The sequence below is a fragment of the Penicillium riverlandense genome (assembly GCF_028828495.1).
Source record: "Penicillium riverlandense strain IBT 135883 chromosome Unknown utg000006l_segment0_segment0, whole genome shotgun sequence".
NCBI classification, from domain to species: domain Eukaryota; kingdom Fungi; phylum Ascomycota; class Eurotiomycetes; order Eurotiales; family Aspergillaceae; genus Penicillium; species Penicillium riverlandense.
The window spans coordinates 2,276,742-2,301,936 of NW_026643197.1; the positions used below are offsets into that span (position 1 = coordinate 2,276,742).

At 51.7% G+C, this 25,195-nt stretch overlaps 11 protein-coding genes across 11 annotated transcripts; 7 read left to right on the forward strand and 4 right to left on the reverse strand.

The window, feature by feature from the left end:
- Positions 1-7: 7 nt before the first annotated feature.
- Positions 8-1,617, forward strand: N7474_007133 (dolichyl-diphosphooligosaccharide--protein glycotransferase subunit OST1; the record flags this gene model as incomplete). The annotated part of the gene is made up of 3 exons (XM_057198543.1): positions 8-336; positions 388-1,432; positions 1,492-1,617. 3 exons carry the CDS (start codon positions 8-10, stop codon positions 1,615-1,617), a joined length of 1,500 nt encoding a protein of 499 aa, XP_057051983.1.
- Positions 1,618-2,531: 914 nt separating this feature from the next.
- On the forward strand, positions 2,532-4,391 carry N7474_007134 (Zn(II)2Cys6 transcription factor; the record flags this gene model as incomplete). Its single annotated transcript, XM_057198544.1, has 1 exon — positions 2,532-4,391. The coding sequence occupies one exon, from the start codon at positions 2,532-2,534 to the stop codon at positions 4,389-4,391; it is 1,860 nt and encodes a 619-aa protein (XP_057051984.1).
- A 95-nt stretch (positions 4,392-4,486) lies between these two features.
- Positions 4,487-5,598, reverse strand: N7474_007135 (uncharacterized protein; the record flags this gene model as incomplete). The annotated part of the gene is made up of 4 exons (XM_057198545.1): positions 4,487-4,740; positions 4,791-5,134; positions 5,202-5,431; positions 5,494-5,598. The coding sequence occupies 4 exons, from the start codon at positions 5,596-5,598 to the stop codon at positions 4,487-4,489; spliced, it is 933 nt and encodes a 310-aa protein (XP_057051985.1).
- A 1,563-nt stretch (positions 5,599-7,161) lies between these two features.
- N7474_007136 (putative nitrate reductase) lies at positions 7,162-10,534 on the forward strand (the record flags this gene model as incomplete). The annotated part of the gene is made up of 6 exons (XM_057198546.1): positions 7,162-7,443; positions 7,500-7,758; positions 7,835-8,889; positions 8,964-9,127; positions 9,182-9,570; positions 9,627-10,534. 6 exons carry the CDS (start codon positions 7,162-7,164, stop codon positions 10,532-10,534), a joined length of 3,057 nt encoding a protein of 1,018 aa, XP_057051986.1.
- Positions 10,535-11,496: 962 nt separating this feature from the next.
- N7474_007137 (putative malic acid transport protein) lies at positions 11,497-12,441 on the forward strand (the record flags this gene model as incomplete). The annotated part of the gene is made up of 3 exons (XM_057198547.1): positions 11,497-12,120; positions 12,226-12,355; positions 12,437-12,441. 3 exons carry the CDS (start codon positions 11,497-11,499, stop codon positions 12,439-12,441), a joined length of 759 nt encoding a protein of 252 aa, XP_057051987.1.
- Positions 12,442-13,238: 797 nt separating this feature from the next.
- Positions 13,239-14,471, reverse strand: N7474_007138 (mRNA guanylyltransferase; the record flags this gene model as incomplete). The annotated part of the gene is made up of 1 exon (XM_057198548.1): positions 13,239-14,471. One exon carries the CDS (start codon positions 14,469-14,471, stop codon positions 13,239-13,241), a length of 1,233 nt encoding a protein of 410 aa, XP_057051988.1.
- Positions 14,472-15,040: 569 nt separating this feature from the next.
- On the reverse strand, positions 15,041-16,639 carry N7474_007139 (deubiquitination module subunit SGF73; the record flags this gene model as incomplete). Its single annotated transcript, XM_057198549.1, has 4 exons — positions 15,041-15,450; positions 15,701-16,348; positions 16,409-16,522; positions 16,612-16,639. The coding sequence occupies 4 exons, from the start codon at positions 16,637-16,639 to the stop codon at positions 15,041-15,043; spliced, it is 1,200 nt and encodes a 399-aa protein (XP_057051989.1).
- Positions 16,640-17,392: 753 nt separating this feature from the next.
- Positions 17,393-17,821, forward strand: N7474_007140 (uncharacterized protein; the record flags this gene model as incomplete). Its single annotated transcript, XM_057198550.1, has 1 exon — positions 17,393-17,821. The coding sequence occupies one exon, from the start codon at positions 17,393-17,395 to the stop codon at positions 17,819-17,821; it is 429 nt and encodes a 142-aa protein (XP_057051990.1).
- A 549-nt stretch (positions 17,822-18,370) lies between these two features.
- Positions 18,371-19,121, reverse strand: N7474_007141 (ETC complex I subunit; the record flags this gene model as incomplete). The annotated part of the gene is made up of 3 exons (XM_057198551.1): positions 18,371-18,680; positions 18,738-18,848; positions 18,907-19,121. The coding sequence occupies 3 exons, from the start codon at positions 19,119-19,121 to the stop codon at positions 18,371-18,373; spliced, it is 636 nt and encodes a 211-aa protein (XP_057051991.1).
- Positions 19,122-19,421: 300 nt separating this feature from the next.
- N7474_007142 (F1F0 ATP synthase subunit f) lies at positions 19,422-20,436 on the forward strand (the record flags this gene model as incomplete). The annotated part of the gene is made up of 5 exons (XM_057198552.1): positions 19,422-19,469; positions 19,528-19,542; positions 19,702-19,852; positions 19,907-19,972; positions 20,291-20,436. 5 exons carry the CDS (start codon positions 19,422-19,424, stop codon positions 20,434-20,436), a joined length of 426 nt encoding a protein of 141 aa, XP_057051992.1.
- A 326-nt stretch (positions 20,437-20,762) lies between these two features.
- On the forward strand, positions 20,763-24,936 carry N7474_007143 (uncharacterized protein; the record flags this gene model as incomplete). Its single annotated transcript, XM_057198553.1, has 5 exons — positions 20,763-21,023; positions 21,085-21,340; positions 21,391-21,555; positions 21,621-24,752; positions 24,803-24,936. 5 exons carry the CDS (start codon positions 20,763-20,765, stop codon positions 24,934-24,936), a joined length of 3,948 nt encoding a protein of 1,315 aa, XP_057051993.1.
- Positions 24,937-25,195: the final 259 nt, after the last annotated feature.

Below are 25,195 nucleotides of genomic sequence, written 5' to 3' on the forward strand. Positions count from 1 at the left end.
TCACACAATGAGGCTATACTCTGCCTTGCTCGGGCTGCTTGCACCCAGCCTGTGCATTGCCGCCAACCCGTCTCGCGTGGAGCTGCCGGCCGACTTTAAGGTGCCGCAGGTCTTCAAGAACACCAATCTCGTGCGCAACACCAACCTGGAGAAGGCTTACGTGCGCGAAACTGTCAATGTTGTCGTGGAGAATGTCGACAAGCAGCCGCAGAGCGATTACTACATCCCTTTCCCGTCAAAGGTGTTTGATCGCGTTGGAGGTTTCGAGGTCCGGGACAAGAAAGCCCCAGAAAAGGGCCGCTTCGAGGTAGATGCTACGGAGGTTGATCCGGCCAGGTACGTGTCAATGATCCCAGCAGATGACCAATTGATTAACAATTTCAACAGTGGCAACCAATACTTTGTGGTACACCTCTCTGAGCCCCTGGCCCCGAAGGCCGAGATCACACTGGGCATCTCGTACTCGATCCTGTCTTCTCTCCACCCGCGTCCGGCGACCATCAACCAGGCCGACCAGCAGTACCTGAGCTACACCTTCTCGGCCTATGTGCCTTCAGCCTACCAGACCATCACACAAAAGACCAAACTGAAGTTCCCCAACACCCAGGTGCCCGACTACACAACCACTTCCGGCATCAAGACTGGTTCAGGCGAGGACCCCGAACGTAAGGGCGCGACCTACACATACGGGCCCTACGACACCGCCAAGGTGGCCCCCGGAACCGAGCACCCCATCACCGTGCGGTACGAGTTCACCAACCCGGTGATAACGGCTCACCTTCTGGAACGCGACCTGGAAGTGTCGCACTGGGGCGGTAACCTGGCAACAGAGGAGCGATACTGGCTGCGGAACAACGGGTCGCAGCTGGTCAACCACTTCTCGCGCGTCGAGTGGACGCTCGCCAACTACCAGAAACTGCCCTCGTCCGCGGTGCGCGAGATCTTGTACCCGCTGCAACCAGGCTCGGTCGACCCGTACTTTACCGACGATATCGGCAACGTCTCGACCAGCCGCTTCCGTCCTGGCACGGCCAAGACCCCCGCGCACTTGGAGCTGAAGCCCCGGTACCCGATCTTCGGCGGCTGGAACTACAGCTTCCGCGTGGGCTGGAACCAGGATCTGACGCGGTACCTGCGCCGTGCTACCGGTGGCTCTGACTCGTACGTGCTCAAGGTGCCGTTCCTCGAGGGGCCCAAGGTCCCCGAGGGCGTGCAGTATGAGCGCGTGGTCGTGCGTGTGGTTCTGCCCGAGGGCGCACACAATGTCCGTTTCCAGACTGTTGATGGCACTGCTAGCAACGGTCTCCCCGGCGCAAACCATATTGCCTCGCATTTGTCCTCGCTCAAGACTTATATGGACACGCTGGGTCGCACCACACTGACTCTAGAGGTTGAGAGTCTGACCGATGAAGCACGCAACTCGCAGCTGGTGGTATGTAATAAATGTTCTCAATATTGACAGATGTAGATGCTGACAGATTGAAATTATAGGTTACCTACGAACACTCGCTGGCAGACGCCCTGCGTAAGCCCGTCACGATGTTCGCGGGTGTGCTGTCGCTCTTTGTCGCGGCATGGTTGATTGGAAAGATTGACATCAGCATCAAGAAGCGCTAAACTGCTTGCATGATTGGGATGAATGAATCATTTGCTTTTCTGTTTGTTTAGTTGTACAATTTCCTGCAATATGCGAAAAACCAATCCATCACCATGAGATTTGCAATAGTCTACGTCGTATTGTTGGGTGACAGCGAAATACGCAATGCCGTTTAGTGTGCCACTTTAAGTTTAACAAATCAGGGCAGAAAATTTATACTAGCCACCAATGCACGGATTATCCTAGTATTACACCGGTTTAGTTCTGCGATTCGGTTGTTTTGGCTTTAGAAACCTAGGCGGTGTTGGTTTACATTTAGTTAACGAAATACCCTTCTAAAGGCTACGACAAACCAGTTATGTTTGGAGATTCTGGCTATGTAGCCCTGCCTCGAGTAGAACTCCTGAGTCTATATTACTCGGTAGTTATAGCCCACTAGCTATCGAAGTTTCGGTGCTAGAGACTGGGAGACGAGTTAATTACTACTGTTCGGAGCGCTCCGACGAACTAACATTTGAATGAAATCCTACTATAAGCATATATAACGTGATCCCAGATCTCAACGAGGGATGAAGTTCCCGTGATCAAAAGCAAGTTCAATAATAGTGTTGAGTCCATCGATTAGGGTGTACAGGAGCGGACAGGCAACCCGACGGGGGAGGTTAGGATGGTAAAGAGAATGTATCTCAAAAGTAGTCGAACGGCATGCTTCTATTTATAAATTATGACAAGCTTTTCTCTCGTGGGTAAGAGCTGAAAGACTGTAGGCGGAGCATCGAAGGAAACATGGGGCGGTGTATCCGGACACACCACGGGCGCACTACCAACCAAAGGGAGAACCCATGAGGTAGTAACGAGCCGCGGACCCACTTGAAGCTGTTCCTACCGTCGCGCTCCGTCGCCTTGGACCTCTGCCTTAGCACTTTATTCAACCATGGCTCCTCGCACAAGAGCAACAGACCGATGCTGGACCTGTCGCCTTCGGCGCAAGGGATGCGATGGAGCCCAGCCGCGGTGTCAAGTCTGTGTCGACCTAGAAATTCCATGCTATCGCTCAAAGGATAAACCAGAATGGATAGACGGCGGTTCCCAGGAGAAGCAGATGGCAGAAACTATTAAGCAGCAAATCAAATATTCTGCCGGCCAACGGCGAGAGAAACAGTCCAACGTATCGAATGGAAGTCTCACAGGCTTTGTCGTCACCTCACAATCGGATTTCATAGAAAATTCCACCAACGTCTCTTTAACACCGCCCACCATCCAGGCTGAACCATCTATTTCGACACAACCAGGAGCTATCTCACTACCAGCTATGATGAATGGGCCATTTTCAGCCAACAATATGAATGATAACTCGAAGCCACTCGCAGTGGTCCCAGACCATGTGTTCGACCTAGAGGTGATGGACTCAACATTCCCAACCGCATCCCAGGCATGGGAGTTAGACCTCATTATGATCTATCTAGATTATGTCTTCCCATTTCTATTCCCTTTCTACCGACCTCCCATAATGGGAACAGGGCGCGCCTGGCTACTCCGTTTTGTGAAACAAAATGGAACCGTGTTTCATTCCGTGCTCAGCATGAGTTCTTTCTTCCTTACCGTGGGGCTCAATGACACGGCGGAACTGGCCGACGTGTCATCCGGCCGTCCACAGCGTTGTCGGACAAGTATCTGGAAAGAAGTTTCAGAACGAGCAGAAAAGACATTCACGATGCTGCAAACGGACATTGCGAAGCTTAATGACGATCCAAATCCTACGATATTGCAACGGGCGCATGTCATGGAATCTATCCTACAGCTCTTGATCTTTGACCGCTTTGTGGGGGTGAATAAAGGCTGGGAGGCGCATCTCACCATGGCCATAAATCTCTTCAAGGAGATATACAACGATTCCTCTTCTTCTAATCAAGGACAAGACGGGCTAATTTGTGTTCTGGAAAGAATGAACTGGCCCGGATCTCGAGTCATTGGGTTTGAACGCAGGCTATGGAATGCAGACCAAGCCGGGTTTCGGTTTTTCACAGCAATTCTACTATATTTCGACATAATTGCCAGTACTTCCTTGGATAAAGCCCCTGTTCTATCTCACCTGCACTCTCGGCTTATCGGTGACATCCCACTCCAAGAAACTAGCGGCCGTCTGAACTTATTACATTTCGTGGGCTGTCACAACTGGGTTTTGATTGCGATCGGAGAAACCTCAGCCTTATCTGTGTGGAAAAAAGACCAGGCATATGGAGATGGGTTGTCTCAGATGGATTTGATCACCCGTTCCCAACCCATATTTGCCAATTTGCACCAAGGGCTTGAAGCTCTTGATGCAGAAACAGCGGCACCTGCTGATCTCTGGCAAAAAAAGCCATATTATCAATCTGACGACCAAATCACTGGACATTCTGGAAGCGTCACGACGCGGATTTGGGCCCACGCAGCTCGAATTTATCTCAATGTTGTTGTCTTCGGATGGAGGCCACGGGACTCACAGATAATGGAGGATTGTAAAAAGGCAATCATTCTCCTTCATGAAATCGATTCCATTGCAAGGCTGCGAACACTTGCATGGCCCATATCCATCATTGGATGCATCTCATATGGCTTTGAAACATCAGTAGAGCTTGATTCGCTCGTACGAAGGTCAGGAAAATCGCAACTGCTCCACGCCATACGCGAATCTGGCCAAATAATTGACAAGTTCAGAAAAAGCGACACTGTCGATAATCCTGATCTCTTTAATTTCTCTTGCGCTTTTTCCAACGTTGATGATTCTGGCTATCCTGCCTTCTTAGCCTAGGAAACATTCACTCATCTATCAAACAATAGTCCAGTCCCACAAGAAGAAACATCCAGATAACTGTAAAATAATCCACTAATCTTTACCCTAGCAACCTATCTTCCTTTCCAAGTCGCCATCATGTCTGCTACTGTCGTAGTCTTGATATGGGGGAAACGATCGTTCAGAGTCGTCCCATCACTTGGTGGAATATAAAAGCCATCGATACCACACAATCCAAACCGAGAGAATCTGTGCTGCAGCACAGCTTTGGGCCTCAAAGAGTAAATCTGAGTATGGAATGGTAGCTCAGTCATCTCCGCTCTCTCCAGCTTCTCACGACTGTCATAGGTGACAGTGAATTTGGCGCCTGTGAGTAGTAAGCAATCCATTCGCCTGCGCTCAGCGTCATCAACTAACCTGTATATTTCTCCGCCAACTTCAACACTTCATTGTAGGTGCGCACATCTCCATAGCAAAACAGACTCTGTTGCCACTCTTGCAAATCAAGGGCTGCGTCCACAAACTTCGCGATATCGTAGGTGTACGTGAACGAGATCTTCTCGTCACCTGTTCCTGGTATAGCCGCCACTTTGCTAGCCATGTCAATATGGATAGCAAAAATCCCCATGTTGCTCTTGACATGAGGAGTGCCGAAGAAATCCATGAAATAGCCATTGTAGATTGTCGTCCACTCCAGCTCTGTGGTTTTCAGTTCGTCGATAGTGGCATCCAGATACTTTTGATTCGGAAGATGAAGCCGACTATTGAAGTGTAGTTATTAGCACAACTTCCCACCATATGGAATGTTTCAACTCATGATAGACCCACGGGTTAGGGACAGGAATCGCCCACTGGCTGGCAATGAAGCGCTTGGTCGGGCGGGACTGGCTGGCGGCACGCACAAGATTGATTTCCATCTCGCTCGCTTCCGCAGTAGCCACTGGGATTGTCGAGATAATTACCTCGATAGCATTCTCCTCTAGCAGTTTTGTGAGGCCGTCCACGTTTTTATCGTCTACAACGCAAACAGGAGCGTCGACACGAGGTAGGGTAGTGGGCTAATAGGTTTACCGACGTGAGGAAAGACCTACATGACGAATAATGTCCGGGAGGATCTCACCTTGCGAGTCAACACAAATACATTGTGCTTTGGGTTTTGGGATAGAACTTCGGCAATGGTCTTCCCCAGCTTACCAGTCCCGCCTGCAATTGCAACTCGTACCATGGTGAATTCAAATTAAAATTACAAAGAAGTAGCTCTTTGAGTACTGTTTCGCTCAGGGATGTCTCTAGACGAGAGCAACTCCATGGTGAGTAGCTTGAGGGGCTTTTTATGCCTTGTGAGATGCTCCGGTAGCTATAGACCGACACATTTTTGATGGAGCGCGCGGGCTTCCTAATTAGGACTTGCGCGCGCGAAATACGAAAGGGGAAAGGTTTCGACCATATGCAAATTGAGCAAGAATTATTTTCGTAGCTAATTACATCTCTTTAGGGATTATGCGAAGCCCATCACACATAAAAAATATCGGTGAGCCTTGCACCAATTAATTACAGTAATAAAGTGTATGGGAGGGTGGTAGTATGGACGAGATATGGAATACTAGGAAGAAGGCTGCGCATGCCCCAGGTTTTGCAACTGATACTCTCTCTGCCTAGGCCAGTAACATCTATTACTCACAACTCTGTAGCTAAATGTGTTTTCCCCGATATCAATATGGTAGAAGGGCAGAAAGCATCTTTGGCCCGACCTCAAAATAGCTCAAGCTATAAGTCAGTCTGAAACACCGGCGAAAATCACTGCCATATATGGATTCCCAATCGGCGGAGCTACGAAAATTTGGACTCTCTCAAGAAACGTAAATAATGCGATTTTCACATGTGTACTGCACTCACGACATCCTGGTCTTCAGTATGACACGCGGTATAACACGGCTGAAGTTATTGAGCTGGTGGCAATGTGGGGCCTTTCGAACGATAAATCGATTTACAACCACACCCCGGCAAAATGTTGTTGGGGAAATAACTCTCACCAAAGAACAAAAAAGGGGAAAACATTCCTGGAAAAAGGCTTTGGAGTACTAAGATAAATGGATCTTCGCATGAATACTAAATGTATGTATTTATAGTCCGGCGATTGACCTGACGTAAGACTCAGGTCAGTCAACGTCATATGTCTATGGATATGCTATCTTACTCCTTGTTTTTCTGAACAATGACCCCATGCGCATTAGTCAAACCGTTCCATGTTGTTGAACGTATCTACCAAGGTGGCGGGTGGGACATGCATACCTGGCCCGGACCATCTCCGCGGAGATCTCACCGGTTCATGTCGAAAGTTTACAAGATTTTCACGCTTCTGCCAGTCTTTACTACACCAGCGGTTATTTCATGAAGGCTGCAATAATAGAGACATGCCGTCCAGTAGACAATGAATTGCTGCCAGTTCTCGCTAAATTGAAGGAGCCCCACGTGAGGCAAGCAGCAAAGGCATGTGTGCTCTTTTCTCTCTGCCAGAAAGCCTCTACCGTTAGGCAGTAAATTGTACCAGAAACACATTCCAGCAACCATCATCTTACTGAACCAGCCCTCCTTGCCCAAACTCAAAGCGATTTAATGACGTAATTACGACTAGCCTTTTTAACCATCGTCTCGCGCTGTCAACTTGGAAAGGGTGAGCGTATGTTCAGATCTTATAGTAGCACGAAGGCCGAACCCCTATACTGCCGCAGCCGTCGGTTTTTTTGAATATTGGCATATCAGGAGCAGACCGGCTCAGACCCACACCATGACAGAATCATCACACTATACACGTCCTAACACGAGTCACCCTGGCTCCTCCGCGGACGATATTCGCGATGAGCCAGATTGGACCAGAACTCACAACCATCGAATTGGTTTCCGTGATCGCAATGATCGACATCCGGGATTGACCCACCACGGAGACGAGTGGGAGAGCGAAGAGGAGAGTAAGTTTCTGGAGCAGGCAAAGAAAGAAGCCAAAGAGCTTGAGATGGAGCTAGGCAAACAAGATCTGGTTGATGTTCGCGAGTTCATGGCCAAGCAAGAAGTATCCCGCCGATCCTCCGCGTGCTTGGCCTTCGAATAACCTATCTGAATGTTTAGGACTACCATCTGAGGTTTCCTGCGCAACATCCCTTGGGTTGGCGATATGTGCTTCATACCACGGAGGATTTCATCAAATTCCAACAAAACTGGCCCGCCAACGTGAAAAGACGTCAACAAGAAGATGAGAAAAGACAAAGTGAGAAACAGGAAGCAACAGATAACGAGAAACCCCAGACGGAACACGAGTGGCGAAAGAGTCGTGGAGAGAATAAGACACACCACGAGGCACATGCCACCAACGAGCAAGATACCACCGGTAACAAAGGCGAGGGGGGGGGATCTTCGTTCTAAATACTCGCCCCAGGAACTGTCATTGCTACGGCTCTTACAAGCCGAGAGCGAGTCGGTCAAGAAGCTGAAAGAGAACGATGGGAAGAAGAAATCCCCTGTCTTTGCGACGGAAGAAGACGTGACAATCGACGAGACTGACCAATTCACCCCGGATAACTGGATTCCCCGATCTCCCCACCTTATTCGCCAGACAGGGAAGCATCCTCTGAACGGCGAGCCTGAACTGTCGACACTGTTCGACGCGGGTTTGATCACACCAAATCATTTACATTACGTCCGGAACCATGGCCCTGTACCACACATCCTTTGGGAAACACACACGCTAGATATTGAGAACGGAAAGATGACCCTATCGATGGATGATCTCGAGACACGCTTCGACAGTATCAACATCGCAGTTGCGCTTGCCTGCGACGGCAACCGCAGAAAGGAGCTCAACCTTATTAGACGCTCCAAGGGCTTTAACTGGGGTCCCGGAGCTATTGGCTGCGCATTTTGGAAAGGGCCTATGTTACGAGATGTGCTTCTTGCTGCTGGCGTTAAAGAGCCAGATCCACGACACCAAAAATCCCGGCGTTGGGTCCATTTTGAAGGGTCGGATGAACTAAGTGAGGGCAAATACGCGACATCCATTCCATTGGCATATGCAATGTGTCCTGAAAACGATGTCATTCTGGCCTACGAAATGAATAACAACCGACTGCCACCTGATCACGGCTATCCAGTGCGCGTGATGATCCCAGGCTATGTCGGCGGTCGTTGTGTTAAATGGGTCCGAAGGATCTGGACCTCCGATGCAGAAAATGACAGCCATTACCACATTTGGGATAACCGGGTCCTACCCAGCTTCATCCTTGATATGGACTCCGAGTTCTCTCACACCATGTTCCATCATCCGAGCACGGCTTGCAACGAACAGAACTTAAATTCCGTCATTGTAAAGCCTGCGCATGGCGAGAAAATACCACTGTCGAACTTGAAGAAGGATCGGTCTTACCGTATAGAAGGCCTAGCGTACGATGGTGGCGGTCACGAGATCCAAAGAGTTGAAGTAAGTCTCGACGGCGGCGAGAACTGGCTATACTGTGTCCGTAAGGTGAGTTCATCCGTTTTCGGTGCAATTACCTTTCTTCGAGTTTGCTAAGTTCGTGTGTGATGCATTGGGAACAGTTCCCTGAATATCCTCTGCGCCATGGAAAGAAATTCTGGACCTGGCTCCATTGGTATGTCGACGTTGGAATGCCGCACTTGGTTCGAGCCAAGAGCATCACTGTGCGGTGTTTCAATGTCTTCAAAAACACGCAGCCTGAACGGCCGGCATGGAATTTGATGGGGTAGGCATGCGTCCTGTCCCTTGTCCCTGAAAGCCGACCACTTACTGTGCTTAGGATGATGAACAACTGCTGGTATATTGTCCAGCCTGAGATTCAATGCGACGAAGAGACTGGTTGCTCTGCGCTTTTCTTCAGACACCCGTGCGAGCCCGGGACAGGAAAAGGCGGTTGGGTGCAGCCCTCGGTCGAGAATCGCATGGAAGACCTCAAGCAACAGGTGTCATCTCCACAGAAACAATTTACACGTCAGGAGATTGAGAACCACAACACCGATGGGGATTGCTGGATTGTCATCAACGACAAGGTGTATGATGCGACGAGTGTGCTTAGCTGGCATCCAGGTGGGAAAGCTGCAATCATGTCACATGCGGGTAGAGTGCATGTCGATACAACGGACGAATTTGAAAGCATCCACGATGACTATGCGCAACAAAAACTGAATGGTACTTACCTCCTTTCGTAGATCCCATTTTGCCAAAGTCGCTGACAGGGAGCACAGAATGCGCCATTGGCGTTGTCACTGAAAAGGCCAAAGAATTCATGAAGAAGCAGGCCGAGGAATCGGCCAAGGAAAAGGCAAATTCGTCAAAGGGGCATCCTGATACTGTCCTCGACTCTCACCGTTGGAGCTTTGTTCGCTTCATTGGGAAGAAGGACCTCACGAAAGATACCCGCGCTTATACATTTTCTCTACCAAAAGGAAGAAAGAGCTTGGGCCTCAGTACTTGTCAACACCTCCAGCTTGGGTTTCACTTCTCTGACCGACTTGTCGTCCGCCCATACACGCCTACTCGGCCAGTTTTGGAGAAGGAAGAAGATTGTACCTTCGACCTTGTTGTCAAAACCTACTTCCCGGATAAATCCCAGCCTGGAGGCACCATGAGCAACATCCTCGACTGCCTGCGCCCCGACGAGGAGATAGAAGTGAAAGGGCCCACTGGCGAGATCAAATATGTCGGCAACGGAAAATTCCTTATTGACGACAAGGAATACCACTTTGATAAAATAAGCCTTGTCTTAGGCGGGTCCGGAATCACACCCGGATATCAGCTTATTGCGCGAATTTTGTCAGCAAAAGACAAAGGTGAAGGCGAAGACAAATCGAAACTCAAGGTCATCGATGCGAACAAGACTGAAAGTGACATTCTTCTGCGGAGCGAGCTGGATCAATTTGCAAAAGCCCACCCGGATCAATTCCAGATTACGCATGTTCTGTCGCGGCCCGGGGATGACTGGAAGGGCGAGAATGGCCATGTAACGAAGGAGATCCTGGAAAAGTATCTTTTTGGACCTGAAGAAGGAAGTGTGGCGCTGCTCTGTGGTCCGCCTACCATGATCAAAAAAGCGGTGCTTCCAGCACTCCAAGAAATTGGGTTTGATGAGGATAAGAATCTTTTTGGTTTCTAGGTCTCTCCATCTTATGCTTTCGTGATCTTGCTTCATGCATGTATCAAACAGAATTACTGTTAACGGACGATGAAATATGGAGTCTTCCCGTCTGGATTTTTTCCGAGCATATAATCATGACGCCCAATGAACAGAAACTGTACACACGACAAACTGAGCTATCAGAACAGAGGCGTTTGAAGTGCCACATCTTTCATAGCTCATGCAAACCATAATCATTCTCCAAGTTGGTACCCAACGTATATTATTGCATCACGGATGGAAAATCATCAGCTCCGGCAGGTTTGTAGGCTTTCTATTACGTCACTCCGTGAGACCTGCAATATATTAAGAGCCACGTATTATCGAACCTAGCAAAGGGATATTCAACTAAGGATCTTACTATTAGGTCTTTTGGCTTTCAATAGTCCGAGACTGTTACTCACGAGCCGAATCGTCCATTTGGTTTACGACGTAAGCCCATATGTACAGTGCGTATATCCCCTGGTCGTTTTCAAATCTATTAAAACGTCCGCTTGTCTAGTTTGGATACAACAGCAGCTGTGATGCCAAGATCACGTCATATTGAAAAACATGGACATAATGAATCAGTACCAGAAAACGAACATCCATCTGGCGAAAGTGCACCGCAGAGATCTGATGCGGGATTGCGGAAAGCTGAGCAACCGAGATCCCCGATCGGTCTTGCCCTATGGAATTTCTCATCAGAATGGTTTCTCGTTCCACAAGGCCTTGGTATCATGGCTGTGATCCTCCATCAGCTAGATTACCAATTTGACGGCCTCTCTATTATATCCGTGGTAGTTTGGCTTTACACTCTCGCATTGCTGGCAGTGGGAGTATTCCTCTATCTACTACGACTCTTTCTCTATCCTCGACATGTTGCTTCTATGCTCAGAACAAGCATTACCGAGACTTCTTGTCTTGCCAGCATTTCAATCACTTTCACTTCCATTATTATCATGGCCGCGGTTGTACTAGTACAGCAGTGGGGTTCAGTCTGGGGTATTATTGTTTACGTCCTCTGGTGGATCAACACTGCTATGGCGGTTGCATCGGTTATGTGGATCCCTTACGTCTATGTGAAAGTTCAACCGCCGGGACTAGAGGCTGTCGCACCTGGGGTGCTACTGCCATTGATTGCAGCCCTGACTTCGGCTGCGGGTGGAGGTATCATCTGTCAATATGGGGCGCTCAGCAACCGTTTGCAAGTTCCAGTCATCATCGTATCATATCTGGAAGTGGGTGTCGGTTTGCCACTCGCCGTCACACTGAGCGGCGTGTTCCTAACAAGGCTCTTCAACAAATCGTTCCCCGGCGTTGAGCATGTTTGCCAAGATATGATCCTGTGTGGGCCGTTCGGCCAGGGAAGCTTCGCTTTACAAGCTCTCGGCCAAGTTGTTTTACGCGGAAGCTTTGCAGGATATGATAAAGGCACATTTTTGACTGCTGAAGCTGCCAAGCCTGTTGCTTTTGCAAGCCAATTTGCCGGTCTGCTCAGTTGGGGGTATGGCACGTTCTGGTGGGTTTTTGCTATCACAAGTATCCTGCACACTTTCTTCTCTCAGTTACGGGGCAAACGAAGCGTAAGTTTCAATATGTCGGCCTGGGCAGTCGTGTTTCCTTGGGTATGTGTTGAAATTTTTCCAAATATCTGTAGCGCTTTCTCACCATTTTTCCCCTATAAACAGGGTGTCTATACGAATGCTGCGGTGGAACTAGGAAAGATCATGGACTCGCCAGCCTTCATGGTGTGGTCGACCGCGCTTTTCATTATCTTGTTGGTGATTGCTATCGTGGATCATATCTTCACAGTCAAAGGTTTGATTTCGGGGAAAATTCTGGGTCTCAGACATGGTTGGAGAAAGAGACCTTCTAATACTAATAATTCGGATGAAACAGTCTGATGATACACGGTTCGAAGTCAGAGAATCACCTGGAAAGAGAGATTTCAGGTACTCAGTAATCTCTTTTTGTACCCGGTTTTCTGCTACATATCAGAGCCTGAGCGTCACCCCTTTTAGCTTTAGCAAAAGGACGTATGCAACACAGATATATTTGAAACCGCGCGACGCTTACGCAAGTATACCTATTAGAAGCGGTCGTGGCTAGACGGCTCTCATATTTCACGGAATCCCACAAACTGCTTCCTGACTCCATAACTTGGCGGCGAACCGGGACAAACCACTGAGCAAGGAATCTTAGTCCTGGCCAATGCAATCGACCGTGCATGGCTGAAAAGCAATGTAGTAACGCTCATTGCTTTCGACCTAAAAGGGGCGTTCAATAGAGTAAACAAGAGTCCCCTAGACGTTCGCCTCCGAGCCAAAGGCGTACCGACAGTAGCAAGAACCTGGATTACTAGCTTCATGAGCTGTAGAACCGCAAGTATTGGCTTTGATGACTATGAAACCGACGCACCGAAAATGGCGTCCAAGGGAGTCACTTTTGGCGCCCCATTTACCGTCATCTAGCGTTGTGGTGAAAGGGAGGAATAAAAGTACAAGCGTCATGAAGAATTATAATAAATGGCATGTAATGTATTCCGTCCGCCCAGATCCATGCCAACTCCCCAGAAGTGCCTGTATAGAGTACCGGAAGAAACCCCTGCCCGCCTCCCTCAATCATAGCTACGCTATGAGAGTAAAAACAAACAAACACCTAACACCTTGCATGACGAAACCCAAAAAGAAAGGGGAAAAAATCACTCTTCGAATTTCCGCTTGACGCCGTTCCCATTCATAGTAGGTGGCGCGGGGCGGGACGGTCTGCTCTCCGAGGCTGGGCCAGCCTGGCGTTTCTTCCAGGCCGTCTTGATGAGCGGAGCAAGGCGGATGAGATCGTCCTCCGTGACGCGGTCTTCGATACTCTCGAGTACCTTCTCGACTGTGGAGATATGGTTCGCATCCATTTTGTCGTCGCGAAGACGGTGGAAGCGCCAGCGGGCTTGCTCGTCTTTGTAGCACTCGACGATGCTATCGTCGAGTGGGATGTTCATGGCTTTGAGGTCCTCCCACTCTGACGGGGTGATGTACATCTTGTCCCAATAGCGGTACTCGTTGGAGGAGAGCATGACGAATAAATGGCAGATGGGGACCGCGTCGTAGTCCGGGTATGGCTGTGTGATGCCGTCGGCCTCGTCTTCGGAGTCGGGCTCTAGGACGGGGAACTCCAGGCGCATGCGAAAATCGACTGTGTTCTCTGAGGGAGGTTTCCACTTGAGGATGTGCTCGTCTGTGCCGATCCGGTAGGGCGTGCTGCGGCAGGTGAAGATGAGACCGTCATTCCCGTGAATGCGTTTGACCTTCGGAATGATCTCACGGAACATCATCTCAATGCCGTAGCTGAACTGCGTCAACTTGTCCTCGATGACAAATGCGCGGTGCTGTTTTTCCTCGGGAAACTTTTTGTACATGGCATTGTAAGGCTCCAGAACCTTGACTTTGAAATATGCCAGGCGTTTGTCCAGCGTGCGGTGCATCAAGCTTTGTCCGTCGAGCACCAGACAGTCGAACACCAAGTACTTGAGCTGCTGCGTCCCGTCCTCGTACGAGTCGAGGACCAGCTCGCCATCCACCAGTGTGTCGACGTGAAAAGATCGAAACGTCTCATCGTCCGGCATGGGGAAGTGCAAGCCGGGCACGTAGCGGTAGTCGTTTTTGCGGTCAATCAGATAATGGATCTCAGGCATTTCGGAGTCAGGGTCCCCGCGGGCAAAGTACATGAGACACCGGATGCCATCCGTCTTCTCACAGACATAGTAGTCTTCCCGCTGCAGCTCCTCGAGGTGGCGCGCCGAGAAGCTGACGGGTTGCGCGCCAGGAAAATTGGTATTGTTGCGGCCGAGCAGATTGGCGACTTCGCGGCGAAAATTGTCGGCCAGGTGATGCTCGGCTTTGATGCCTATGGCATCCAAGTCGGGAACGGAGTGGGACATCGTTTGAAAGAGGATGTGTTATGTTCGGGAGGAGGAGGGGGGACGAGGAGCTCGCTCAATGCGATTGATACTGGCGGAAGGGAGCTTGCCCACGCAGAAGAGACAGGCTGCGGGACAGGCGATGTAGACGACAACTAATCTTTTGCGAGTGTAAGGGTCACCCGGCGACAAAGAAGGGCGGGCCTGCGCTTCTCATGGTGATTCGGGGCTTGAAAGACTCGATCGGCGGACCGAGTCGAAATGGTGAATGGCATGATGCCTCAGGCATATATCACGTAATCGACAACTACGGACTTAGGTTACCAACGGGTTTACAGTAAGAGATTATTGACGAGGAAATAAGTCCATTCCGGTCTACTTTCCATTGATCAAAGTATATCACGCCAGCAGCCCGGGGGGTATCATGTCACCGTGCAAAATCAAACAGAACCAGCCTGTTCCCACACCTTGAGAAAAGAGAAAGAAAAAAAAAACAAAGCGCAACATGAGTTGCACCTGCAAACGCCATTGCGAAAAAGGTAGAGAGGACAAAAAGGGCAAAAGGTCGTGAATCATCACCTGCTAGGGGATCATGATACTGCCGCTACCGGAGTCTTGCGAGCAGCTTGGACGGGGCCCTTCTTGTTCATATCACCGGCAGTAACAGCAAGAGTGCCGGTTTCGTCACCGGTGGGCATCATCGGCGACGAGGAGGCCATGGTGGCATCGACGGGTTGAAAGATATTCCCACCCAGCAGGGGCTGGCTGTCGTCTGTTGAAAAGAGACCGCCGCCACGACCGCCCATCGCGTGCAGCATTTGCTCTTTGACTCGTACATACTTGTACTTTTTCTTCGTGGTGATCAGGTGGTGGGTGACCAAGGGTTGGGGTGCTGAACGAGCAATCGCGGCCATGACCGAGTCTCTCTCCTCGTCAGAGTCGACCGGGCCGTTGTTCTCGAGATCTTCTTGGAGCGGAGCATTCGCATCGATGGCAGCCTCTGTGGTAACACAAATCAGACATGTCAGCTCTGGGACTTTGCGTTTTTGGGTGATAAACGAGACGATCTCCAGAGAAATTCCTCTTGAATAATAGCTTCGGCACGGGAAGCGCAGGTGGAACGACAAGAACAAGGGGGCCCTTGGGGGTAGGGTTTAAAGCACGTTTTGAATGAGAGGTGCGGGTCACAAGAGAGAATATTCTGAAACCTCGGGGATGGGGCATAAACGGGTTAAACGCGTAGGACGTACTCTGCTGTCGGGCCTGGTTCTTCTTCTGATACTGCTGAAGCAGCATGTCATACGGCAGCGATCTTCCGGGGACCGCACGCTTGGCGCCCATCGAATGGCTCTTGCAAGTAAGAGAGCGGGCGCACTGCGCTCCGTTGGGGAGGGTAACACCGCACTGTTTCTCGACATCGACGGGACCTTTGGGTTTAGCAGCCTTGGCCTTGGGCTCATCCTTCTTCTTCTTTTTCTTGGGTTCCTTGCTGTCCTTGTCGTCGTCGGCGTCGGCCTTGCGCTTCTTGCCTTTCTTCGTGCCGTCCTCGGTCGTGCCCTTAACAGCGCTCTTCTTCGCGCTCTTCTGCCCTTTCATGGCGTCATCGGCTGCGTCCGCCTTGTCGTCCTCCCCATCCTTGCCAACGGCCTTCTCGCGGTCGCGTGCCTCACGGGCTTCTTTCTTCTTCCGCGCTTTCTCTTGTTTCGCTTTCAAACAGTCGCGCAGGTGCGCGGGGGCAACTTGTTTTAGGATGGGTCGCTTGCAGTGCTTGCAGATCACTGTCTCCAGAAGGTCCTCCTCACGTGGCTTGCCGGTTGGGAACGAGGCCAGCAACTTCTCATCCAGCGTGGGGAGAGGCGAGTCTGTTGGGGAGTTGTCGATGGGACCGTCTTTCGCATCTGGAGTGTCGTTCGGAGTTTATTAGTTTGGTCCCGAATATTATTTCGTCAAGCTCGTACCGTCTGCTTTCTTCTTGGCCGAGGCCTTTGATGTCTTCTTCACCTTGATCTTGCCGGGCTTGGTATCTTTCTCAGAGAACTTGTACCCCGACGCATCGACCAAGCTTCCTGAGCCTGTTTTCCAATAGAAGTCAGCGATGATCCCGATCGATAAGCGATTGATCTATGGGATTGTTCGAGGACGGATTGTCGGTGGCGCTCACCTCGGCCTGCATCGCCATTCGTAGCCATGGTGAGCACGAAGGGAGGGAAGTGGTGAATCAGGTGAAGGGTCTCTGGCGCTCTCTCTCAGAAGGGGATAGACAGTTCCTGAGGGAAAGCGGTTCATGTGAGTTGTGATGGAGGAAGTCGGGCTGGCCCTCTCCGCATTAGGTCGGTCATGTGACCTGGTCACGTGAAATATATGTATATTACAAAGGGAGCATCAATAAGAGGAAGAAAAATAGAGTAGTTAAATTGATTGAGGTTATTAATGACATGCAGAGAATCTCACAGGGGCCGATTCTTTAGTCAATTTGACTTCCCGGGTAGAAATACTGACGGGGGGCTTGCAGGTGCCTTCCACTCTACTTGTCGTATGTATAGGACCAGGGGTTATATTTCTATTCCTCAAACCATGCCCGTTGAAGATAGATCTCCAGTCATGTCAATTTCACGGCCTAACAACCATCGGCTAAAATTGCCAGCCATTTCTTTCAGGGTCCAGGCTGTACTGCAAATATTCTTATCCAACGAGGGCCCGTGCGAATACGAGGAAGGATACAGGTAGCTGAACTATCAGTGCCAGTCATGCCCAACTTGGCACATGGCGGGAACTTGGGCAAGACATAAACCCGTATATTAAAGTGGAAGGACGTATTTAAGTTCTCGGGATGCCCCCTTTACTAGACTTCTGCTCATCTGTCTTCCGGTATTTTGTGCGGGTTCCCGTGCCAGCCAGATATATAATATCAAACCTCCTATACATCCTTCAACCCCAACAAGATGCGTGCTACCACCTTCCTCCTCGGCACAGCCAGCCTCCTGGCCATGACCCAATCAGTCTGGGCCGCAAACAGCCAGTGCGTAGAGAACTGCGAGGTCAAACATGCGACTGTCTCGTGGTGCAATGGCAACGAAACAGGCAAGGCTCTTGCCAAATGCACCTGTGCATCTTTTACAACCACAACCCCCATGATCAAGTGCATCAAGGAGTGCCCGACGGCCGACCAGTCACAGTTTGCTGCCGGCTTGCCTTCCATGTGCCGGGGAGAGCTCTTCCCTGGGGTCAAAGTCTCTAGCACGACGACAACGAGTGCATCGGGCGAAGCCACTTCCACTGGCGCGAGCCCGACTACTACCAATGGCGCTGCCATAAATGCGCCGACGCAGATCGCTATGGTGGGTGCTGTATTGGCTGGATTGTTGGTTTAGGGTATGGCGTGGTGGGACATGAATTGGAGGATCATAATCAGGGAAGATGGGTTTTTGTCAATGAAAATATTACCAGAAGGCTGCAGGGTAGTTAATTGTCAGTCCTTATATATTTGAATTGCTATATGAAAACCAATCCGGTATCGATTGAAGTAACTATACATCTATATCTGACTAATTATCACTAGGCAAGGGCCATTGGCACAATTGTAACATGACCAATAAATAAATACCAAAAGGAGCCAGCTAGATTTAATTCCCGACATGCAAAATATACCAGTCCGCGTTTCCACAGGGATACACTTACAGTGGCATATATTGGAAGACAATCCGCCTCATTCAGGAGGTGAACTGGGGCCATGTCCATATCTCTATCTCTAGCCGCTTTGCCTTAGATCAAGAGCCATATACACCGTGTGATGTGAACAAAACGTTGTTTTACGGAGAAAGCTTTACCCGGTTACCCAACACGATGAGTGACTTCAAAAAAGAAATTCGAATGATAAAGCTCGAGACTCAGTTATATACATAATACACCCACAGACCCAATCATTTCGTCTTGATATGCTTGAGCTTCTTCGATTCATGCAGGAAGTTGTTCGCATACGCCTTGGGCACGAAGCGGCGCTCGTTGGGCTCCTGAACAAAGTACTCGTAGCCCTGCTTCTGCGCAAACAGAATCGCATCCTCCTTGGACTTGAAGGTCAGGTTGGTTCCCTGCATTCCATCGGCAGACGACTGCCAGCCCATTAGCGGGTTCTCCCATCGGTGTCCCTTTTGCAAAATGTCCCAGTCCATCCGCCAGTGGTGCGCATGCCAAGTTCCGGACTGAGTGGCGGGCTTCGAGGGGCGGTAGATTCTGCGAGACGGGTTACTTTACCATCGCGAAATTGGACTAGCATTCATCCAGGCTTACCTGACAGTGCGAGCCTGCAAATCGGTCGGAGCACCGGAGAGAACAGCGGCGGGGACAGTCTCGCCGGGCTCGCTGCCGTCCATCACACGCTTGGGGACTGGAGAGAATTGTCTTGATAAAACGAGTTAGTGAAAGGGACTGGAAGTGGAGCTCGATTGAGGGACCGTACGAGGTGCCGTGATCAATAGTGGCATCATAGTCTGGCTGATGACGGGACATAGCCTCGGAAGGGGTCTCCTTGTTGATCAGCTCGCTGTCCTTGCGAGGCGTGGTCGGAGGGTCGGCCGGGCTGGTCTTGACATTGGAGACGAAACGGGCGTTGACAGGAGCAGCCAGTCGGCTCGCCCGAAGGCAGGCAGTGCCCCCAACTCTGAAGAGCGACATTGGTGGAATTGGGGAATGTGGTGGTGGGGGGATGGAACAGGAAGAAGAATAATTAATGGTGATTGAAGCCAGACCAAGTGACTTTGGTGTTGGTCGTCACGGGCGCACCGAAAGGGGTTTAGCGCGGCCACGGGAATCCGACCTCCCGCTGGCTTTGCGTCCCTTCCTCAACTTCCCATCATCACCTCCGTCAACGGTTTTTCCAGCGCGAATTACTGTGAGTGTCGCTCCTCAATCCGGTCAATGAACCTGTCTTGATCCGGGACAACCATTTGCTGATGCCATTTCCCCCCAGACAAGATGAGCTACGTCGTTCGCCGAGGTCTCTCGACCTTGATCCCCCCCAAGGTAAGACCAATCCTCCGCCCCTCTGACTCGTTCCCAATGATGCTAATTCACTCTCTAGATCGCTTCCCCCAACGTAAGTCACCATTAATTCCGCTCCCCGGTCGTCTTTTGCTCCCTCAGGGCTCCCGCGCTTCATCCCGAGTTCTTTTCGTGCGGCCGTGGCGTTTGCGACCGGATATGATGCGACATGTTACGCTCTGGGACCGTATAACTGATTCGTGTGTTTTTCAAGGCCATCGGCGCCGCTCAGGATGCCGCTCGCATGCAGCGTGTTGTGAACTTCTACGCCGGCCTGCCCCGGGGCCCTGCTCCTGAGGTCAAGGCTACCGGTCTGATCGGTCGCTACCAGGCCCGCTACTTTGGCAAGAACCCGTCTGGCGTTCGTAAGTGATTCCCGATGGTGGTGTGGACCTGGACATTTTACTGATTTGGAACAGCCATCGTGCACGCCATCGGTGCGATCTTGATCCTGGGCTACAGCATGGAATACTACTTCCACCTGCGTAAGTGGATGGCATTCTTCGTGGATGGAAGAGTCACTAATCACGCTTGTACAGGCCATCACAAGAACCACCCTCACTAAACCTTTCTTTTGTCAGCCCGTGGGCGGAGGATGGATGTATATACCGTGTCCTCTGACCTAGACGCAGTCCGCGATGGAGGATTAGAGAGGATGCGCACAATCCAGTGTTTTCTTATGTCCAGTGTTGGGTCATTGTAGTTCATCGTTGCCTTTCCGTAGTCTGACTAGGGATTGTAGACATGGTTCCTCTGCAAGGCACTGTGTGGTGCCTCAGGCTACCATGACTAACCGAAAGCAGCCACGCTCAGCTTCAACCCCGTCAACTCGGCTCGGAAGGCCATCTCCTCTCTATCATCGAAACCCCCCGACTCTCCCATCCTCCCTCTCACCTCATCCTCCCTCGCTGGGATTTCTTGGGTTGCGCTGCTGCTCCGCGCCTCTTGAGCCTCCCACCCAGCATACTCTTTCTCTCCCCTCAGGATCAGCCTTTTCCCCATCAGCTTCAAGTTGGTCGGTACCAACTTCCTCTACGGTTTTTCTGGTTGTTGGATCCCGATCTCCAGGGTGCAACCAGTCGAGCGAGCAGTTCAACCGTGGCGACTCTTGACCCTTGACACTAGGTATGCGTTCTCCGGCCGCTCTTGCGCTGCACGTCACGTTGAGTCCCGCAGTTCCTTGCCGCGTCCTCCGTTTTGACCTTGTCATCACTTTTGCAAGCCCCTTTTCTAACTGACGGCGCTACTGGCCTACTCACAGATTCGTGTATTGTTATGGCAGAGCAGAGCAGCCGCGATGTGGTAGATCAGACCCTGTCGGGCGGCGAGCCTTCGCCTTCCGACGTTCCTGCGAGCACCAACGACAATCAAACTGCTGGAGGGGACCTGGGGGTGACCAAACATATCGCAACAACAACAGACACGCGAACCAACCTACGATCGAGTGATCTAGCGCGCGCCGACGAGACGACGAATACGGGTGCTTCGCCGGTGGAAGCGACTGGACATGACAAGGATGCCGGGACGCCTGCGATGGTGAGTCTTCGCGGCTGGGGAACATGAGACCATGTTGTGTGGTAGCTAAACAGTGGTGCAGGATTCTCCAAAGAGCGGTACTGGGCTGGTCGCGAACCGCGCCCTTGAATTGAACGGACTGGCGTCAGGATCCGATGCCGGGGATGATACAGCATCACAGGGCGGTTCGGAATCCGATGCGAGTCGAACGGATGGCATGCATCATGCGCGCAGTAGCTCCGTGAAGCGACCATCGACATTCAAGCCAGTGTCGTTTGCCAAATTCTCAGTGCCAAAAGCGCCAGGGGCATCCGCACCGCCGAAGGCACCCGAGAAAGGTACTTTGCTCCCCCATAAGAACGTACAACTTGCAGACTAATAGATTTAGCGGCTTCATCAACTTCCACTACACCCCTCGGTACACCGCAGCCAAGCTTGCGGCCGCGTTTGGTTGCAAAGACTACGGCGGGAAATTCGTTTTCAAAAACCAGCACAGGAGCAGCTAAGCCTGGTGGAACCAGTGATACGAATCAAGTTTGGAACAAGAATCGACGTATGGCTCTCGCTCTCTCTACTCTGGTTCCCGAACTCTTGAAGCTAATATGCTCTTGCTCACAGCTGCCCAACCAGCACCGTCGAAGCATTTGACCGATGAAGAGTTGAAACAGCAATATGGAATCCACATGACTTCTCGGATTCAGGAAGACGGTGGTGGGTCCGAGGCCAAATGGGCAGACATTGACGATGATGAGGATGACTGGGCTCCGGAGACCATTGAATGGACCGATGGAACGAAGGTTACACTCACACACACCGACCATGTACCGCCGCCGGGTCACGATGACCACGCGAGTCACGAGTTACAACAGCCGCCTCCTCCAGAGCCTGTTCCAGTCAGGGAGCCTCTCAGGGCTCCGAAGCCAACTACATCCATGGGGCCGAATCCCACCGTGCTCCGACTTGGGGCGAACGCCGAACGACAAGCAAAGATTGCAGGTGCATCCAAGGGAGCCGGTGACAGAGATGCGTCCGGGTCTACGAGTCCTGCTCCGCCAACAAAGTCCCCGTGGGCGCCCTTGCCTCGAGTTGAAAGAGCCTCTCCTGTTATGCCATCCGCTCAGATGGCCCATCACCCACGTGGTTCTGTTAATCAGATGCAGAGAGATGAGGGCTACCAAGCTCCACTGCCACCTCAAGAAATTGCTGCTGATGACTTCACTCGGACATGGAGAGAGACTCAGCCAGGCGCGCCGCGTGAGCTGTACAACTCTCGTTCGGGTCGCTACGAGCCTGTCTCTGACACGCGACGAGGCTCTTACCGTCACGATCAACACCCGCGTGCGCCGGCTGTCTTGCAGCGGTCAGCTCATGCCGAGGGTGGGCCAGCGGAGCCATCTGCAGCCTTCCAGACTCACAGATCAAGCAATCAAGACGGTATGGGCTGGAGCCGACGCCGCGCATCTTCAAATGTGAGCGGAGGAAGTGGTGGTTTTGGTCGCCGAATGTCGATCGGCCGGCCTGACGCTGCTGCTCCAAGATACATGGAAAACCGGAGAGGGTCGCAGGTGAATGGCATGGTCGATCCAGCTCTCATGGGTCGTGAGCCACCTCACGCCAAAGAAGGTCCCTTCCGCGACATGTCCCCATCTCGACAGCAGGCCCGGCCGCCCACGCATGAGGCAGCACCTACTGAGACACAACCACCGGCAGTCCCTGAAGCACCCCAAGAGGACCCTGTCGCTGTGCAAGAGCGCATAATGAAAGAAAAGCGCATGGAGGCCCGGCAACGCAGAATTGAACAGGAGCAGAAAGAAGAGGCTGCTAAGCAGGAACGGATTCGGCAGAGGCTTGCAGCCCTGGGCCCAGCGCCGGAGAAAGCGAAGCGCAAAGAGTCAACGGAAGCCCGCAAGCCCGAAGCTCAGCCAACGGCACCACCCGCAACCGTCGTCAACTCTCCTCCCAAACCTCCTGTACCGGAACCGACCGGCGAGCCAAAGCAGTATGGAATGATGAAGGTTCACCATCCGGACACTGTGAAAAAGCTTGTTGCTGCAAATGAGAGGGACAGGGCTACAGAGAAAGCCACCATGCCTGCCTCGCGACGCATCTCTTCGCCTCATCAACACAAGCGTGAAATTGCCTCAGCAGCGAATGGACCCAAACCGCAGCAGGCTGAACCTCAACCGCAAGGCCAAGGCAAGCCAGATGACGCACAAGTTGACGAGCATGGAGCTCAGTGGCGGGATAACCTGAACGTCACCAGTCCTTATGCTCCCTGGACGACCAACCCTAACCTTGCTTCGACATCACCCTCTGTCAAGAATCCGTGGAAGCCGCTAAGCAGCGACAAGACCTTGGGTAACGGCATCTTTGAACAGGGTCTAGGCGGGTTCCCCTCGCGAGACATGCCCCTCCGAAGCCAGCTTGGTTTGGATCAACAGGCTATGGGTGCGCCCTCACAGGCCCCTTTTCCGGGTTCTGCCAGGTCTCCGCAAGAGCCGTCGGCGATATCACCTCTGCCGTCTCCAGAAGTCAGACATGCATCGTATGATCCTTTAAGCCCCATTGGTCGCCCTGGCCCTATTGGACCACCAAGCTCGCAGGCCCCTCAATGGCAACAACAGCAACCTCAGGGTGGGCTAACCTCGTGGAATAATTTCCATAACGTCGCGGCTCAACGTGAAGCAGAGCAATCTGAAAAGTTCCGGCAGGAGTTCATTACGAGCCGCGATCGATCGCTCCCTCCCGTGACTTTTAAGGAAACTTGGAAGCAGATTCGCCCCGGCGAAGAAGCTGGCGGAAGGCGTATTGTCAACATTTCTCGGAATGTCGTGACCGATAACAACTCGCCCCCGAATCCGTTGACTGGACTTGATGCTCCTGCGGCGGATGGTCTCCCATTCTCGGATAGTCATGCCCGTCCTCTAGTCAATGTCCCAGCACGCAGCTCACGCTTCTTCCCCAATGTTACCGAGCAGTCGAAGAGACCGGCCATGGAGAAGACAGATTACCAGCGGAGCCCTTCGCCGCCACCACCAGAAGAATTGTCAAGCCACCCGGTGTACTTTGGCGATCCGGGTCGGCCTCAGGTCCACTTTCCCACACCCAAGGCTGTTGTCAAACTGCCCCCGAAAGCTTTGGCTGGACCGCCGCCTCCTCCATCGTTTGCGTCTATGGCTGCAGCTGCTCCTCGGGCCCAGCCTTCGACGATGTCTTGGCAGGAGAAGATCAACGGGCTGTTCGCCAAGAAGGGACCGCCTGAGAAGAAAAGCGTGTTGGCGGTAAGCTCTGCATCAAAGGAGCCTCTGGATGTCCAGCTCCCCGTCGCGGCGGTTTCTGTCTCCCTTCCCCACAAGGCTGAGCATGGCGCACAGATTGGGGATGGTGACATTTCCGTCACGCAGATGGAGGAGCAAGACGAGATCTTTGAGGATCGTGAACCAGGCTCCCTGCCTGCAGTTCGCGTGCCCAATATGGCTCCCCCGGCTGCCTGGGTCGCTGCCCCGTCACCATCGGTCTCTCGATTGCGTGCGAAGAATCTGAAGCCCATGCAGGTGCATAGCATTGAGCCGTTCCTGGTGGGATTGCATGACAAAGATCAGTCAGGCAATCTTTGCGCCTCGGTCCGTTTCCCTGGGACCATTGCTGCAAAGACCCTTGCTCTTCCTAAGAAAGGTGGCAGCCACCAGGGTTCACGGCACCGCAGCTCGACGAACTTCAAGACTCGCAAGAATACTAAGCCTCGTGAGGGTGCGTCTGGAAGCAATGGTGGCAGTAGGAAACCCTCTACTTCCCAGCAGAGCAGTACCGCACCTTCTTCCTCGCCGCGGCATCAGTCCCGAAATGCATCGTGGGGACCTCGCACGCTCAGCGGTTCGCGTTAGAGCGGGTTGACTGGAACGAAATTTCGGTTTTCCAAGTTTTGGAAAGTTGAGCAGCTTTTTTTGCTCTCTTCCCTATCTTTTGTCTTCCGCTCTCCTCGACCTTGATCTCGGCCTCCGTCTCTCGAGTCCATCCTCTTTCCTCCCTCACCCTTCTTCCTCTGTGCAGCATCATGCTCATCTTCTTCATGTTTGTACTCTTTTGAATTTCACTACTTTTTCTTCCTTGTTTTTTACGCCCTCCACCCTATCCCTCTTGCCTCCCTCACTCTCGGCTGTGCGTGCGAAATGATGTAAGCTGCAACCTAGGAA